This window comes from Solanum stenotomum, chromosome 12 (assembly GCF_019186545.1).
Source record: "Solanum stenotomum isolate F172 chromosome 12, ASM1918654v1, whole genome shotgun sequence".
In the NCBI taxonomy this organism is placed as follows: Eukaryota; Viridiplantae; Streptophyta; class Magnoliopsida; order Solanales; family Solanaceae; genus Solanum; species Solanum stenotomum.
The window spans coordinates 27,844,215-27,862,421 of record NC_064293.1 but is presented as its reverse complement, the minus strand read 5'-3'; the positions used below and the strand labels follow the sequence as shown (position 1 = coordinate 27,862,421).

Sequence of the window (18,207 nt, the reverse complement as noted above, 5' to 3'; positions counted from 1 at the left end):
GATCTTGCAAAAACAATCACATAATTGTCATATTAATCACAGCTTTAAGTTGTTGCAGTGCCAGCGAACCAATTTGACAATGACCGTTTCGAGAATATTTTTGGGCTCTTGTATATTAATATGATGAAAAAATATATCGTAAATATTAGTTAAAGTACTTATCGTTTGACTCTAAAAAATGAAATCATAACAATTAAAAGTGGATGAGGTGGTATAAACTTATGAATCGATTTCTAAAAGAAGTTTGGATTTTCATTTTTCTTGGATGAATCTAGAATTTTTGTTTTTTTTTTTTTTTCACCCTCCCTAGGAGCTCTCGCCCTTTTTGCTCCTTTGGTAACTCAAACTCGCAACCTTCGGATTGAAAGTGAAGAATGCTTACCATCCGAACAATTTTCTCTAATGGAAGAATCTAGAATTAGAAATCAAAATGATCAAATTGCAAAGCTAATAATTTTTTTTTCCCTTAGCTACCCTCCTAATCATTACTACGCACATCAGAAATATGCACGTTTTTTAGTGTATGGCTTATAGAGTTAACACATCGACACGAAAATAACAAATACATTTTCTTTGGTCCCCACACTAAAGGAGCTTTTGAGTCCAGTCTAGAGATTCTTCCAATTTTATAGGATTACTCCCTTAGCTTTCTATTAATGTCACATAAGCCCCAATTTTAAGGTTTATAGGCAAACTATTTGTTTACAAATTAGGAAAGGGAAGAGAGAATCTATAAGAAAAAGACAGCATATCCTTTTCATAAAATAATTTTATTTCCTTATGAATTATGTTTCATTTGAACGACAAGTGAAAAAAAAAATTGAAAGAAAAATGAGAATGAATCTTGACATATTATAAATAGCATTTAGTACAATTATTTGCCATGCGCTCTCTCTTTTATACATCAAAAATATATTTCATTTTCGATTTGTTTGTGTTAATTTGTTTTAAAATATCTTTTTTTTAGTAATTATTTTATTTGATGACAAATTAAAATAGTTTAGCACATTTTATATATTTATAGTTTAAGATTATAAACTTAAAAGAAAAATCTTAAATTTTGTGTTAAATTGAAATAAGATAAAACAAATTTAAACAAAGACAAGTGAGAAAATATCATCTATTTTCATGGAATATCAATCAAAATGAAAGAGAGATATGAGTTCAGGTAGAAAAGTTTTCATTTAAGTTTAAGGGGTTGTTTGGTTGTAAGGATAGTAATGGAGCAGGGCGGGTGCGGGATAGGAGTATTAATTCGCCCTGCTTCGCCCTATATAATATTTTCTTTTTATTTTCAACCCACTCTACTCTTTCCAGTATAGATCTGTTCCACATAAATTTTTCAATGTTTTTCTTTGTTTTAATTAAGTTTGATACTAAAAATAAAATTTATAAGAAAAATTAGTTTGCAAGCGTTATCTGTACATTATGAAAGGTAAAGAAGCTTTGTGTCAGAAATGACAAACTCATAGGTGTAATCTGTAATTTAAAAGAGCAAGGTGAGTGGGTGGCAGTTGGGGTGGAGGGTGTAATGATAAATATGTGCAAGATGATGACAGTAATGAACATGTGACGGAGAAAGAGAGAGAACAGATACTCTACTTCTTCTCTCTCTCTCTCTCTCTCTTTCTGCGGGAATTTAAATCGGAAGATCAAACAAATGGCCGACGAACCTGCGTTGACTCGATGGACATTTCCGGTAAATTTCAAATGCACTTAACTTTTTGAATTTTCAGTTTTGATGTTAATTATTTGACTGATCTCTTTACTCGATTGATTTTGATTTTCGAGTCATAGTTAGATCAAAGGAAGAGATTTTGTGGTGTTAGTTTGAGATTTTTTTATAATTTGATTTTGTTTCATTTTCAGCTTTACTTTGAGTTCTATTTACTGACATTTTGTTCGTTTTCCTCTGCCTTTTGCTGAATTTTTTTTGTGCTGAACATTGTATCAATTCATGCTCGGAGTGATGGTTGAGAGTATAAAATGAAGAGGTTTTTGTGGTTTGGTGACTTGATTTTTATTTGTAGTTTCGAAAGAAATTTATTGGATTTGTTTTGTGAAATTTTTGGCTTCGATTGAGGCATTTTCTTCAGTCTGTATTCTGATCTGAAGTGAAGTTGACAAAGAGTGTACCTACAACAATTTATGATAAATTGCAGTTGAAAATAAAATGTAAAAATATATTTAAACTAGGTGCGGATATTTTCCTCTCTTTTTAGTATACTATGGTATAATCTACTCTAATCCAACAGTAGAATATCTCTTGACTTGTGCCCTCTAGGAAAAAACAACCAACAACATCATGTAACTCAAATAACTCCGGATTTAGTTGAATAGTTCAAAACATCGCCAGTAGAACACCTTCAACAACAACAACAACAACATACCCAGTGAAATCCCACTATGTGGGGTCTGGGGAGGGTCGAGTGTACGCAGACCTTGCCACTACCTCGTGGAGGTAGAGAGGCTGTTTCCGAAAGACCCTCAGCTCAAGTACACCAAAACCAAGTTAAAGGCGAGGAAAACAGTGCATAAAACATACCATCCAATAAGAAAGATAGTAACAGTAGAACACCTTCCTTCAATGTAAAATCTCTCTCTTTTGAGTGGTATTAAGTTGGAGACATTAGAATGTTTTTTCTGTCTCAACTCTTTCTTTCACTACATTAACCTCAAAACACAATATAATACTATACATCCACTTTTTCTTGCACACACAATACAAGGAAGAAAACATGCTTTATATAGGTATAAGATTTCTTCCACAAATAAATGTCAAGAAAATGGATAATTATTTGAGGATTAGTGGAGCAATTAGTAGGAGCTAACGAGGAGAACATGCCATTATGGATACATAAGTTAGAAAGAATTATGTCACCACTTTCTTTAGTTTATGCCTACCACTTATCATGCATTTAATATTTTTTAATTTCTGATTGATTTTAAGTTAAAATTTTATTTGGACATGCAATTTGAATATTTGAGTTTGTATTTTTTCGTATAAATATGAAAACCACGTAATTTGTGAAAACTATCAAAACTTTCTCAACTTTATACAATCTTACGGAATGTGCAAATCATATTTCATAAACAAGGAATTAGAATATTCTAATGCACTGAATTGATAAATCACATATCTCCATGTTTTGTTTATAACTAAATATTTGCAATTATATGTTATCACGATCACATATCTCCATATTTCGTTTATAACTAAATATTTGCAATTATATGTTATCACGAACTTTCAAATACATAATTTTACAATGATTCACTAGTCCAATAAATCAACAATAATAGTAACTAGATATTCTTTGATAAGTTCTCTGGCATGGTACAAACAATCTCTTCACGTCGACCATGAGTTTTGTTTATCTTACGAAATTTAAAATAATAATAATAATAATTTATTTATTTTTGTAAAATATAACTTACAGGTCAAGTTTTATATTTATAAAATTTGACATCACAAAATTTAAAATAATAATAATTATTATTATTATTTTATTTTATTGTAAATATAACTTATAGGTCAAGTTTTATATTTATAAAATTTGAATCTCAAATCTACTTTGTGGAGAATTCTCCCAAACCAAACGCCTATTTAGTTTAGGAAATATCTGACAGGAAAGATTGCTCTGACAATAGGTTGATATCACCCAATTGATTTTATACCTTTTTGTTATGATCTTTTGAAGAGAGATGCTTTTTGTTTTGATCTTTTGAAGAGAGATGCAAGCAGTAAGGATGAAAAAATATGAATGAAAAATTGTCTCAATTTCATTTATCATAGGGTTTCAAATATCTACATAACAAAGTAATGCACTTCTCCTACAACAAAAGTATTAGATTATCATTACAACTTAGAAACTGAATATTTTTGTAAATTAAATATTAGATTCTTCCTGCAACTAAACAACTAATTATTCTAGAAAAATTGCAGTAGTAACAGATGCATCAGCCAACACTTTTTGTCCTTTATTATGATGTTTCTTATTGTTTTCCAGAAAGTGTGGAAGGGAACTGAGATGTAGTTCTTAAGCAAGGAATTACGTCTTGTTTTTGATTAGTGACTGAATGTTCAAATTAATAGTTTTAGATATGACATTTTGTCATTATACAGGTCTTGATTTGAGTAGTTACTTTATATCACAATAAAGTTATGGTCTTCAAAGAAGTGTGGAAATTAATAAGAAACTAGCTGCAACTCGATAAATTGTTATTGAAGTTGAAAAAGAGTAAACTTGTTTTGTTTGTGCTAAAATTTAAAGAGAGAATATATAGTATGTGATTGTCCTTGAGTAGATTCTTTCATGTATAGATAATTGTAACTTTGTGCTAACATCCAAGAAAAATTCGAATAGATGAGGAAAATAAGCTAAGACTTTTCTGATTTCTGATTGTTCTTATCCTCGCCTTAAGTCAAAATATTGTCTTCCAAAGAATTTCAAACTGAGCAGAAAAGAAGACACACAATCATTAGTTAGTGGCTTTAGTTGATTGAAGTTCTACTAATAACTAAAGGAAATTAATGGAGAGGCGAACAGAGTAAACATGAATAGTTTGTTAAACCTTGTTGTTGCTGTTGTTCACATGAGTTGCAAATTTCTGAATGAATTATTAGTTGGATGTGCGTCTTGATGAAATGAATAAATTAAATAGGGGTTAGGGACATTGAGTATTTAGATACAACACTTGTTTTTGGTGTCCATATTTAGGATTTTTAATTGTTTTATGAGATTAAGTTTGGGAGGAGGAAGGTTCCTGCACCAGATGCATCTGAGAATGGTGATTCTGTACAAAATGGAAATGGATCTGTGCGGAACACTGCAGAATTATCCATTTTCGAGCAGTATAATCAGGTATTTTGCGTATGAAGAATAAGATGATCATAAATCCTAATTGACAATCTGACACACTTAATCTTTACTTCTGATTCAGGCTAATGGAGGCTCAACACACTCTAATGGAGTTCAGTCTGCCGGAGTGGATGGAAAACCGTATGACACAAAACTTAATGACCTTAAACTTTGTTTTTTGTTGCTCAGAGATATTTCATATATATAAGGACTTTCAACTGCCAAAGCTTTACTACCTCTTCCTGAAGAAGTTCACTCAAGTTAAATGATTCATTTTTCAGGCAAAAATCTCTACTTCCTCCTTTCGAGTCTGCAGAAATGCGCACTTTAGCAGAAAGCTTAACCAGGTAGTGTTGACAAAATGATCTGAACTCTGTGGGCTATTGCTGTTTACTGGACCTGGTTTCTATCTCCCTCACTGTCATTTTTTAGGATTGGAAACTAATTTTGCTAAATTTTGTCTGTTTTACATTTCCAGGGATATTCTTCGTGGTAATCCAGATGTTAAGTGGGAGAGCATTAAAGGATTAGAGACTGCCAAGCGTCTACTAAAAGAAGCAGTTGTCATGCCTATTAAATATCCAAAGTAGGTTTTGCAAACACTACTTGGTTATGTGTTGTTTGTCTAACAAGTTGAATAGAGAGCAGTGTAGTTAAAGGCGCGCTTTAAGCGTGCTTAAGCCCTGAAGCGAGGCTCAAAACGTGTTATGCGCTTCGCCTCGCTTTATGTGCACTTCAGTGTCATCATCAAGGTTCTAAGGCAAACTTTTCCTTGCCAATGAGCCTCTTTTGAAGAAGTGACTCTAAACAATTGATATTTCACTTTATCATAAAAAAATTTCAATTTATTTGGTCATATATTTGTCATTCATGTTTATAATTATTAGTCTTGTTTGTATCTTTTCTCCCTTTGCGCCGTTTTTCATTAAAGCCCACGCTTTATTTGCGCTTTGCACTTAAAGCCCCCACAGACCTTAGAGCTTTTGTTTGCTTTTTGCCTTTGATAACACTGATAGAGAGGTTATAATCTATATATTGTTGTGCCACCAAGTTTCGTACCGTGAGCCACTGACCCTCAGGTGAGAGTATTTCTCAGTTAAAAAATAAAATCCCTTGTATGCTTGTGGTGCAAGCTAAAGAACAAAATAATTAGTGTCAATATCCAATCCAATAATGTCTTCTGACGTTCTACATGTAATTTTTCATTGACTTTTTCTTTTTGAGTGAACATGATATTTGGAGTTCATATTTTTATTTATAATCATGGTGTCTGGGACAACTAATGTGCACCTTGAGCAATTCCATGGGTACCTGCTATCTCCCACTAACACAGGTACTGGATCGGGTAACTCTATCCACCAAGGCTTGGACAGAGGGGAATTCAACTAATGTTTTTGTGTCTGCTGGGAATTTGGGAATTGAACCTAAGACCTTATGGTTCTCAACGAACTTTATCGACCACTAATTCACACCCTTGGGTGCGATATTTGTAATCTTTATTACTGAACCAATATACCTTTTTCTCTCTTCTTCTAGGTATTTTAAAGGTCTTCTAACTCCTTGGAAAGGTATCCTCCTTTTTGGCCCTCCCGGAACAGGAAAGGTGTGTAATCTTTCTTTTTTACTGTGCAAAATGTTCTTTTTAATCACATTATGTATCCTTAACTATGTGTCATTGGTTTCCTTCAGTTGGTACTTTTAGTGATGATCTGTCCAGTTTCATATTCTGAACACATGTTATAGCAAAAAAAATTGAACACATAAAGCTTAATAACTTGATATGAGAGGAGGCCAACTATATAGGTTGTTTTTGATGTTATATAATATCTATTTATCTTGTTGAACTTTTATTCTGTTAATTTGTAGACCATGCTTGCGAAGGCAGTTGCAACTGAATGCAATACCACATTTTTCAATATCTCAGCATCATCAGTTGTCAGCAAATGGCGTGGTATGTTTTCCCTCTGCAATATACTATAATGGTCTTTACTCTTTTGTATTTATCAGCTTGAGTGTTTTCATTTGGCAAACACAAATCTATGAAGATTACGGGGTTGACGTGGATTTTCACTCAAACATCTTTTAAAAGAGGACAATAACGCCAAGCTTGAATGATATTAAAAGAGCACTGTAGAAGGACTGATATCACCATTCTATTAATTAATTTTTAATGATGTTAGTCAACCAAAAGTAAACACCATCCAATTTGAAATTAAGAAATACATTCTAGCTTGGTTTGTGCACTGATGGTCATTCTCAAATGTTTCGCTGTTGTTTCAGCTTGATCTATTTCTTTCCTTATAAAGCTTCGCTATATTTTTCCTTTTAATCTAGTGGAATGATGTAATATTGTGACTTCTCATGATTTATGAAATTTCTAGAACAAAGTAAGCAACGCCAACGAGAATTATTATGCATTATTTGCTGTGGTCGTAGTTGTATTTGTTTGCATTAAGGTCCAAACAGCTCTTTTATGTGTTGTCAACTTTGACAGAAGCTAGCCCATAATGTGGCTGACTTAATAAGACATCTGTATGTTAGGCAAGGGGTTTTTGGGGTCCAGTTCAGATTTTCTGCACACATCAGAAGTAATGATTTCTGTCTTTGGTTGTCAACGCCTGCCTTTTTTATTTATCTTTTTCTGTTGCAATGTTAAAACAATGTTTCTAGAATGTCAAACATCTAACTCAAACAAGATCATTCCAGTGTGTCTCATCAGCTTCTAGATGAATAAAGTATTAGACACCTTCTGTTGACAAAAGTTCTTCAGGTTTTGTGTTGTTTACTCTTTAGAAGTTACTTGTGTGATACAGGTGATTCTGAAAAATTGATCAAAGTGTTATTCGAGCTCGCCAGGCATCATGCACCTTCAACCATCTTTCTCGATGAAATTGATGCCATTATCAGTCAACGTGGGGAAGCGCGCAGTGAGCATGAATCTAGTAGGCGTTTAAAAACAGAACTGCTCATACAGGTGAAGCTTGATACTTGGAAGTGCATGAATGACATGTGATTAGTTATGCTTTTGCACGTAATAAGTCAAAAGCCTACACTTCATTTCTCAAACAATAATAAGCTTGTTACAGTAGCTGAACCTTCTTGTGAAATTTGCAAGTTTGGAATTTCAGCTGGTTAACACCCTTCTGAACTACTAAGCTTAAAAATTGTAATCCGGATTATTTTATCTTTGATATCGCTGTTACTCTAGAAAGTTCTCAAACTGATTTTGGCATGCTCTATCAAATTTGAATTATGTGTTGTTACACAGTCGGTGAGAAGTAAATCGACTGAGTAGGGTATCCGTTGGGACTTAAACAGAGGAAAGTCACTTGACACTTGAGATGATAGGAAACTTGATGCCGTTAAGTAAAAACTAAGTAACTGTTTTGACTCATCTTTTAGACTTAGCTAATAATCATGCAGGATCAGGACAAATTGTTCTAAACAAAATTATAATAGAGATAAAAGTAAGCCATAAACTTGTACAATATGCTTTATGTCAGATCTTGCTTTTTTCTTCCTGTTACAAAATATGTAATGGTTGAAATACACTGCAGATGGACGGTTTGAATCGGACAGATGAACTTGTCTTTGTTCTGGCGGCAACAAATCTTCCCTGGGAACTGGATGCAGCAATGCTCCGACGTCTTGAGAAGCGGGTAAGCTTTCGTGTGGGCTTGAAACATACTTTTCATGATAAAAAGACTATTTGCGAGAAAGAAATGAATTAGAGAAGAAGTATATTTTATTTTTCAGTTACTTTTTGCTTCACAATGTTCCCATTTCTTTATTATTATCTCCGTAAATCATGTCAAACATTTAATTGTTTAAGTGGATAGCGACAACATGTGAAATTTGAAGCCAATAAATATTGATCCAGATAGTCAAGTACGGGTTTGGGACTTTAGCTTAGAGTTCCATGGGCTGATTCCCATAAATGCTTTCCCTTTGCATGTCTGGTTGTTAAATGATCTTTCATCTTTTAGTTGAATTATTACATATTGGATCTTTATAGTAATTTCCCTCTAGTTTTTGTTTTTAAAAGGATGGGAGTGGCTGGGTGGGTAAACTTTTTATTTCATGCTGACTATCGCTTAATGAGTTACAAGACTTGGCTGAAAAAAGAAGAGGACGCAGTCAGACTTAGTCTGGTCTTATTCACTAGTAGATACCTCACCTGAGGTCGTAAGTCGAGCTTGTAACTATTTCACTCACTTTTTGACTGTAATTGTAGATCCTTGTGCCCCTTCCGGAAGCAGAAGCAAGGTGCGGGATGTTTGAGGAATTACTACCATCCCTTCGTGAAGAGGCGCCACTTCCATATGATTTATTGGTAGAAAAGACAAAAGGCTTTTCCGGTTCTGATATTCGGCTATTATGCAAGGAGGCTGCCATGCAACCATTACGACGTCTAATGGCAGAACTTGATAAGAGGGAAGAATTGGTGCCTGAGGATGGTATGCTATATTTGATCCACTACTTTGTTGGGTTGAGAGGGGTAACAATTATATGTCGGGAAATAGGGTCTTCGTCTTTCTGGTTTTCTACTGCAGTAATTGTGTATATGCTTATTATATTATAGCCCTTCTTCCTATCACATCCTACTAGGCTATCCGGTTATTTCTCAATACTGCCACATGCACTTCCTTAGGTCCGCAATCTCATTTGTTTGTACTGAACTCCTGTATTCTTGCAGAGTTGCCCAATGTTGGACCAATAACTGTGACAGATATCGAGATGGCACTGAAGAACACCAGACCATCTGCACACCTCAATGCACCTAGGTACGATAAGTTCAATTCAGATTATGGCAGCCATGCTCTCCAGTGAAGGCACCCCGATGTATCCTCTCATTTCTGCTGTTGTCCTCTGATCTATTCAGCAATGTGCCAACACAGATGTTAAGTTTTTAAAACCTGTGTTTGTAAAATGTATGACTCTCTTGTGTTTTGAGCAATTTAGCTTTAGTGTGCTCAATTATCATTCATGTTTTTCTTCTATGGATTATGTTCTTTCACAACTGGAAACATCGTTCTTTCTTTCTTTTTAGGCTTATTATGTTTCTCCTATCTATCGTAATGAGTATTTAAAAATGCTCGTATTATTACCACATGTTGTCTCTACATTTCCTCCCAAATCATATCATCGTAGTCGTTGTCCCATTTTGCCTTAACATCATAGTCATGTGTAAATATCTTGTAAATTTTACTTTGATTTCATTCTTTTCATAAGGGCTTAAGCATGTATTTCAACACAAGTTCACAATTTGTAATGCAAACATCATTTCATGCAATTTATCAAGCACTAGGAGGAAGTCATACTTTTTGGGGGAAAACACTTCTAGTCTAGTCTTCTACAAGGTTAGATCTTTACTAAGCATTACATGAATGTGAAAATAAAAAAAGGTCTACTACAAGTTGTCATTAAAGAATTTTTTACCTACTATTAAGAGTATGCAACTATAGAGAGGGGACTTTTAGTAGCTTAGTTAGTTGGCTACCTAAACTCCACCTTGTTGGTGAGGTTCGATTTTTCACATTGTAATTCCTTTTCCCATTCTCCATCCCCCCACCCCCAATTAAAAAAAAAAAAAGAAGCTACTATCAAGAGTGGCTCTATAGTGTAGCATGTGAGTTTACCCGAATTTAATGATTTTTGTTCAAACGTTGCATACAGGTTTTTATTAAATATTTATTGAAAAAAATGTCTGGGAATCCAAATTATTATTGCAAAATAGTTTGAAATTGTCGTACAAAAACTCATAACTTTCAAATTTTAGTCCGCACTTGGAGTGGATCGTTTGCTCTTTCCCCCCTATTTTGTTTGTCTTTAATTTACACTCCTCGTGAAAAACAACTTTTTCCGTAGGACTATATTTTTCGTATTACAATACCCACAAGTTATGTCTACTAAACATAAGTTTGATTGCTGTAAGACAAAAACTAAAGATCAACTCATCTAGAGGGCAAAAATTAAAGACGTTTAATTTGGAGTTATTATAATCAATTGATTTGTGTAATTAGAAGACAATGTTGGAATATTCTAAGTTCCAAAAGAAAATGGAAATATATATAATTTTCTTGAAGGATATGATGATGTATTTGAAAGTTTATATTAAGATGAAAAGGGGATCTCCTAATTGCCAACTCTAGTTTCAATAGCTATATTATATATCATCAAAGACGGCAAATGCACATGATGACCTACGTGGTAATGGGGTATCTTAGGCAACTTTCCGACTATGACTATTTTGTTTGCTTGCAATAAAGTAACCAATGCAACCTCATTTGTGTACTTGTTTTCTGGCTAGAATGTTGCACCAAGATAAAAAGAAATTCCATGTTACAACTTTAATTTGCTCCAATCGTCAACCTTTTATATTTTTTCTATTTTCCTTTTAATCTAGTGTTGGATACCATGTGCATTGTGTTAGATCATGGTGGAGATAATATATACATCTTAATGATAGATGAAATACGAAAAATTAGAAGTGAAAACATACTATTTGTTCTTGTTATTTAGTTTGACTCAAAGAGAGGACATATAGTACCACCCTCTTAGATCTATTTTAAAGATTACAAATACTTGTTGGAAGCTAACAAAATGCTAATATATATCGATCATACATACGATTGGATATATTGATCAGATAAAAAAAATTTGCATGTACTGACTTTCTTGCAAATGAAGGTAAAAAAAATTGTATATACTGGCTTACTTGTAAATGAAGGTCGAAAAAATTGTATGTAATTGACTTTAATTTTTTGCAAATGAAGGTTACAATCATGACGAAGATGCGCTAGTTTTGGAAGATGTGATTAAAAAAACAGTTTTTGCTCATGGTTAATTTTAAAAATGTAATTTATGAAAATATTTTAATATTTGTATTTATTATATGGGATTCAAGAGTAACAAGACAATGCATTTTCTATACCTTTTATTTTTATAAAATTTTGCACACTGACGGAATCACTTGAGAATTTCACCAATGTTTGTTAAATATATTCTCTTTTTCATCGAATGATCCATAGAATGATTCTTATTTTTTAATTCCCTATTTTAATTTTTAATTTTTGTGATGTTTTAAATTGTCTAAAAAACTTGATGTGGGCTTCATGTGCATCATGTTAGGTGATACCAAATAGATCACATAGTTTTATAGTTCTTTTATGTGAAAAGAACATATATTATAAGATATACAAATTTATTAATAAATTTGCTTCATATCTTAACAGTGAAAAAATATATTAAAGCACCTTTAAGAAAAGGATGGCAGATATGCACTATGCTGACGGTTTATATGCCCAGGGAATAAAGGTTGCCCTATCTAGCAGATTATATATATTTAAAAAATTTGAAAGGAAAATATAAAGGTATCCTTTTTCTCCCTTTAATTTTGTCGCATTATATTTTTAATTTAGTATATAAAAAAAAGAAGAGGAAATGGAAAAGAAAACAAAGAAGGCTAGAACCGACTTCAACAACATACCACGTTCTGCATAGTGAAATTTCATAAGTGGGGGTTGACGAGCAGAATATGTATGCAGAGAAGCCCTCCTCTCATGTAAAAAATAATGAGGAAAAGAACGGTGACAAAAATAGATAACAGGATGATTGAAGCAAATGAAACATGAAATAATTATAATAAAATTAAGAAATTATACAAAAGTAGGAGAAAAATAATGGTACTATAATATAAACACATGTGTGAATGGTACTATGGAATCCACGCCAAAGATGTAATCTTTATTTCACACTTGTATGTTATTTTATAGGCTTAAGTCATCTACAGCCTCGCAAAATTGTCCGCATAATTCGCTTAGATACCTCAACTAGGACAAGTACCTATTAAACACTTCTATCCACTAGAATTTGAACCATTTAGACACTTTTTGCACACATGGCACAAAAAATATGATTCACATCTTAATGAGCGCGTGAAATTAATATTTTAACATTTTCCCTTTTCCTTTTCAATCTTTTCTTCTTTTTTTTCTCATTATTTTTTTTAACAATAACAATCTTTTTATTTTTCTTCTCTTTCAAGACCATACACCTGCTGCAACCATTTTTCTTCACAATTCCATGGCCTTTTTTTTTTACAATTTTTTTTTTAAAAAAATATTCTTATCATTGTCTACTTTCGTATGGAGATCACCATCCACAATCTTTTATCAGAAAAATGGAGATGTCTTATTTACCGGAAAAAATGGAAACCATCTACATCTTCTTTATTGGAAAAAATGAAGATCATTATTCAAATATTTTCTCTCTCCCGCCACAAACCACCTTGGCCCACACCCCTTCTTCCTTACAAACTGAAGTAGAAATTATAAAAAACAAAAAACAAATTTGAAATCAAAATAAACAAAGGAAGAATGAATCTTTTAAGAAAACACTATCAATTTAAATGGAAATAAGAAAGAAGGCATAAAAAAAATGATAAATTTATACATAATATATGTTTAAACCTCTAATTTTCTAAATGGAGAATTAACAATGGTGGAACTGTTAGAGAAAGAAAAGAAAAGGAGAGGCTTGCGATTGGGTGGGGTGTGGGGGTGGGTGAGGGGTGTATAATTTCTTTCCTTTTTTTAGTTTTTTTTTTTTTTTTTTTTAAGTTTAAAGTCTTTTCCTTTAAGATTTTGACTTGTTTATATTTAAAATTTATTTTTATAATNAACTAGGACAAGTACCTATTAAACACTTCTATCCACTCAAATTTGAACCATTTAGACACTTTTTGCACACATGGCACAAAAAATGTGATTCACATCTTAATGAACGCGTGAAATTAATATTTTAACATTTTCCCTTTTCCTTTTCAATCTTTTCTTCTTTTTTTTCTCATTATTTTTTTTAACAATAACAATCTTTTTATTTTTCTTCTCTTTCAAGACCATACACCTGCTGCAACCATTTTTCTTCACAATTCCATGGCCTTTTTTTTTTACAATTTTTTTTTTAAAAAAATATTCTTATCATTGTCTACTTTCGTATGGAGATCACCATCCACAATCTTTTATCAGAAAAATGGAGATGTCTTATTTACCGGAAAAAATGGAAACCATCTACATCTTCTTTGTCGGAAAAAATGAAGATCATTATTCAAATATTTTCTCTCTCCCGCCACACACCACCTTGACCCACACCCCTTCTTCCTTACAAACCGAAGTAGAAATAGAAAAAACAAAAAACAAATTTGAAATCAAAATAAACAAAGGAAGAATGGATCTTTTAAGAAAACACTATCAATTTAAATGGAAATAAGAAAAAAGGCATAAAAAAAATGATAAATTTATACGTAATATATGTTTAAACCTCTAATTTTTCTAAATGGAGAATTAACAATGGTGAAACTGTTAGAGAAAGAGAAGAAAAGGAGAGGCTTGCGATTGGGTGGGATGCGGGGGTGGGTGAGGGGTGTATAATTTCTTTCCTTTTTTTAGTTTTTTTTTTTTTAAGTTTAAAGTCTTTTCCTTTAAGATTTTGACTTGTTTATATTTAAAATTTATTTTTATAATTATTTGAAAATAAAATGCCGCGTGTTTTCATTTGATTTGCTATTTTGCCACATCATATGCATGTGTATTACACGCACTTTCGTTTTTGACTAAGTGTCAGAAAAATGTTCAATAGGTATTTATTTTTGTAAGGTTGAAGTGTCTAATAGGAAACAAGGTTTGTTGAAGTGTCAAAATAAATTATACGGACAACTTTAAGGGGTCACAGATGACTTAAGCCTATTTTATATATCATGAACAATGAACATTACAGATACAAATATTACAAATGTTAAAAGATTATATTTCATCTAAAATCCTCTGCACACAATGAGACATAGTAATTAACAAACTGATAATTTTGTCAATTCCCTAGCAAAGAATCATGAGCTACTTAATTTTGCGATACATCAATCGCGAATATTGTACAATAAATGACATTAACTATATATACATACTTTTTCTATGAAACAAGAAATTAAGTAGATCGTTCCTTAAAAAAATATTACAAGAAAAGCTTCTTATCATGTCTCATAGTCTGTGCGTGCTAATTACCTGTTGTGAGCTCCATTCTTGACGATGAATGCACATATGTCCAATGGCCGATAGGTCGTTGTCTCAATTGAAATATCTAAATGAATATTTTCGACAAATTTAAATGTCTGTCTATGTATTATGCCTTTTCGGAGTTACTATTTGTATTCTTCTATCTTATAGAGAAGACTTGCCAATGTATTTACAGCCAAGTACTTCCCCTAATTTGCCTTAATGTTGCATGCCTTCATCTCATTTAACACTTGCATAGCCACCAAAAATACACAAACATCATCATCCAATTCACCAAGCTTTGATATCCCATTCTTTTCACCTGTTTCAAAATAACATTGTTCAATAATAACACCACATAAATAATAATAAAAAAAAAAAATTTACGATACGTATGGCTATTTAATAGCGATTTACTCTAATCACTAAAAAAAAATAGCGACCAATAACTTCTATCGCTAAATAGCAAGAAGTTGTCATAATCCTATTTAACAATAAATTGTCAAAAAAATTCATGTTAGCTACGAGCTATTTTTCAATAAACTTGCATTGGGACCCAATTTGATTCTCTGAGGGGTGACTCTCTCAACAAGATTTTTTTCATTTCAGTGGCTCGAACACGAGACATTTGATTAATGGTGGAGGAATCTCAATCATCCCACCACAATCCATCATGACTATTTTTCAATAGACTTGCGTTGGCACCTCTTAGGGCGACTCTCTCAATAAGATTTTTTCCATTTTCAGTGGTTCAAACACGAGAGACCTCTGATTAATGATGGAGGGATCTCAACCATTCTACCAGAACTCATATTAGTCTGTGAATATATAAATTTAAAGTAGTATGTTTTTCTTACCATAGGAGGGGCAGAGGAAGCAAGAGAAATTGAAGCTGATGCTGGCTCTGTATTTGAAGAAGTTGTTGATAATAATCCCACATTATAAGCCATAGTTCCATCAGGTTGAAATAATCCATAATTTCTCTCTGAAGTTGGGCCAGGTTTCATGTCTTCATTAAACAAAGCAAACAAATAAATATCCAATCTAACATTTGGCCTTAATGGGGTCCCTTCATTAAGCAATTGTCTTCTCAAAATATTCCTATTGTAAATTGCTGCATTTTGTAATGTAGCACCAATTTCATTTGTATCACCTTTTGATGGCCATCCTGTTTCAGATATTTTAACTTCTAGCCCATTAAATCCCATTCTTGCAATTGCAAATAAAGCAGCATCAACTTGTGCATACAACATGTTGTCATAATGTAACTTTGTGTATGGATCAATCATCCCTTCATTTGAATTGAACAACACATAATCTAATGATATTTTATTTGGATTGTCTTTATAAGCAAAGTAAGGATAAGCATTAATCCAAAAAGGTGATTTTGTAGTGGCTAAAAATTGCAAAAATTGTTGCATTATTTCATTTAGGTCAGTCCTAAAACTACCAGCTGATGGTGGATAAGAATTGGCTAAAACTGCAAGGGAATTAGGGGATGAGACTTGTATGTATTGGCTGAGTCCTGTTTTCACAAGTGCTGTATGAATGCTAACCATGGCTGGGACAAGATATGTCATTAAGGACATGTTTTCATCTGTAAATATCTCATTGCCTACCGCGATCCCCGTGATGTTTGTGGCTGGAAAATATGGCCTAATGTGGCTAGTTACCCATTGAAGTGCTTGTTGTTGATCACATAATGTAGCTAACATTTGATTCTCTACTGTAACAATTAGCTCTATGTTTGTATTGGCAAATGTTGTCAACACTTGAGGATTTGTGTCATATATTCTTGCCTTTGTTATCTTTAGAGCATGCAAAAGTTGAAGGACTTTTTCTGGTGGTGGTAAATTGTTTGCAACTTGACCATAGTTAATCCCAAGTGATTCTACTTCTTTAAACATATTCAAACCTGTTCCATACAATTCACAATATTATTAACAAGACATATCTATATATAAGCACTATTAAAAAACATAAATTTTCAATGGACTTTACGTTACGTTTCCAATCAGATAAATTTCAAAGAAGTACTTACCTAAAAAGAATAGGAGAAAGAATGTTACAAGAATTTGAAACAATGAAGTTGTTGATCTCAAAGGGGAATCCATATTGTTGATTGATTTTTTTTTTAGAAGAGAAGAGAGAGAGGGAATTGAGGGGAGGGAAGAAAGAAATATGAAGGGAAGTATATATAGGCATCTATGTTTGACAATTCTTTTCTTTACTTGTTTGAATTAATATATATACAATATGGTTTTTATTTAGTAATAATTATTATTTTTGGGGGGCAAAATATTATAAGTTGCTTTTGGTTTTCTTATTAATTGTAGACAAGTTTTTGAATGACTTTGTCTCGTCATCTTATTTTTCTTCACTCATAGGTTCTTTTGGGTTTAACCAGTATTTCCCATATTTGTTGTCTTTTCAAAGAGGTCACCCTTAGTCCCCTTGACAAGTATACCCCCTTTCTTCATTCAAAAGAAAACAACTACATTCATTATTTTATTTATTTGGCACTAACTGAATGTGTGGTGCGTCGGATGAGACTGCTTCTTTCTTAATCAGAGGTTTTAGATTCGAGTTCTAGATATGAAAAAATCCTTGGTATGTAGCAATTTCCCTTTGATTCGGACTTTAATATAGATATCGGACACCGAATGAAAAAATATATATATATAAGCAATCTCAAATATTTGACCTAATTTGGATGTTTGTTAAGTACTCCCTTTGTCTCTAATTACTTGTCCATTTTTCTTTTCATAGTTGTCCCTAATTACTTGTCTATTTTGACAAATCAAGAAAGGACAATTTTTTTTTTTTACCTATTATACCCTCAATTAAATGATTAATTACTTTAAAAAATATAGAACTTTTCATCCACTTCATAATTAATAGGGGTAAAATGGCAAACTCATTATATCATTAATTGTTTTTTTAATTAGTGTGTCAATTCAAAAGTGGACAAGTAATTAGGGACAAATGAAGTAAAATCTATCAAGAATTCATATTTCGGAAAAGTTGTTTGTCTAATCTCGATCCATGAGGTGGTGAATCTAGAATTATGGTATATGGTTATGTTGTTCCATGAAAAAAAGAATATTTTAGATGATGAATTTAAATTTTATGCATTATGCATGTATAAATCGTCAGAACTCTCTTTAATATACATATCTTATGGTAAAAGTTATTTTTTTCTTGGATTAATTTTTTATGTATTAACTATTAATAATAGGTCTAGCGATTTTCACCGAATATTTGATACTTTAATATAGTATCAGAGAAAATTATAC

At 32.3% G+C, this 18,207-nt stretch overlaps 2 protein-coding genes across 4 annotated transcripts; one reads left to right on the top strand and one right to left on the bottom strand.

Annotated features, from left to right (window-relative positions):
* The first annotated feature begins 1,575 nt into the window (after positions 1–1,575).
* On the top strand, positions 1,576–9,849 carry LOC125847836 (uncharacterized). 3 transcript variants are annotated; one of them, XM_049527543.1, is made up of 11 exons: positions 1,576–1,699; positions 4,749–4,865; positions 4,945–5,003; positions 5,144–5,209; positions 5,341–5,448; positions 6,399–6,465; positions 6,729–6,813; positions 7,676–7,836; positions 8,420–8,521; positions 9,097–9,319; positions 9,559–9,849. In XM_049527543.1, the coding sequence occupies exons 1-11, from the start codon at positions 1,661–1,663 to the stop codon at positions 9,690–9,692; spliced, it is 1,161 nt and encodes a 386-aa protein (XP_049383500.1). In that variant the 5' UTR covers positions 1,576–1,660; the 3' UTR covers positions 9,693–9,849. The 3 variants fall into 3 exon arrangements, with proteins under 3 accessions (XP_049383500.1, XP_049383499.1, XP_049383501.1); XM_049527542.1 differs by having other exon boundaries at positions 4,743–4,865; XM_049527544.1 differs by having other exon boundaries at positions 1,646–1,699; positions 4,749–4,866; positions 4,967–5,003.
* Positions 9,850–14,691: 4,842 nt separating this feature from the next.
* On the bottom strand, positions 14,692–17,068 carry LOC125848158 (glucan endo-1,3-beta-glucosidase 14). The gene is made up of 3 exons (XM_049527974.1): positions 16,953–17,068; positions 15,769–16,826; positions 14,692–15,233 (listed from the first exon to the last, which is right to left on the bottom strand). Exons 1-3 carry the CDS (start codon positions 17,023–17,025, stop codon positions 15,156–15,158), a joined length of 1,209 nt encoding a protein of 402 aa, XP_049383931.1. The 5' UTR covers positions 17,026–17,068; the 3' UTR covers positions 14,692–15,155.
* Positions 17,069–18,207: the final 1,139 nt, after the last annotated feature.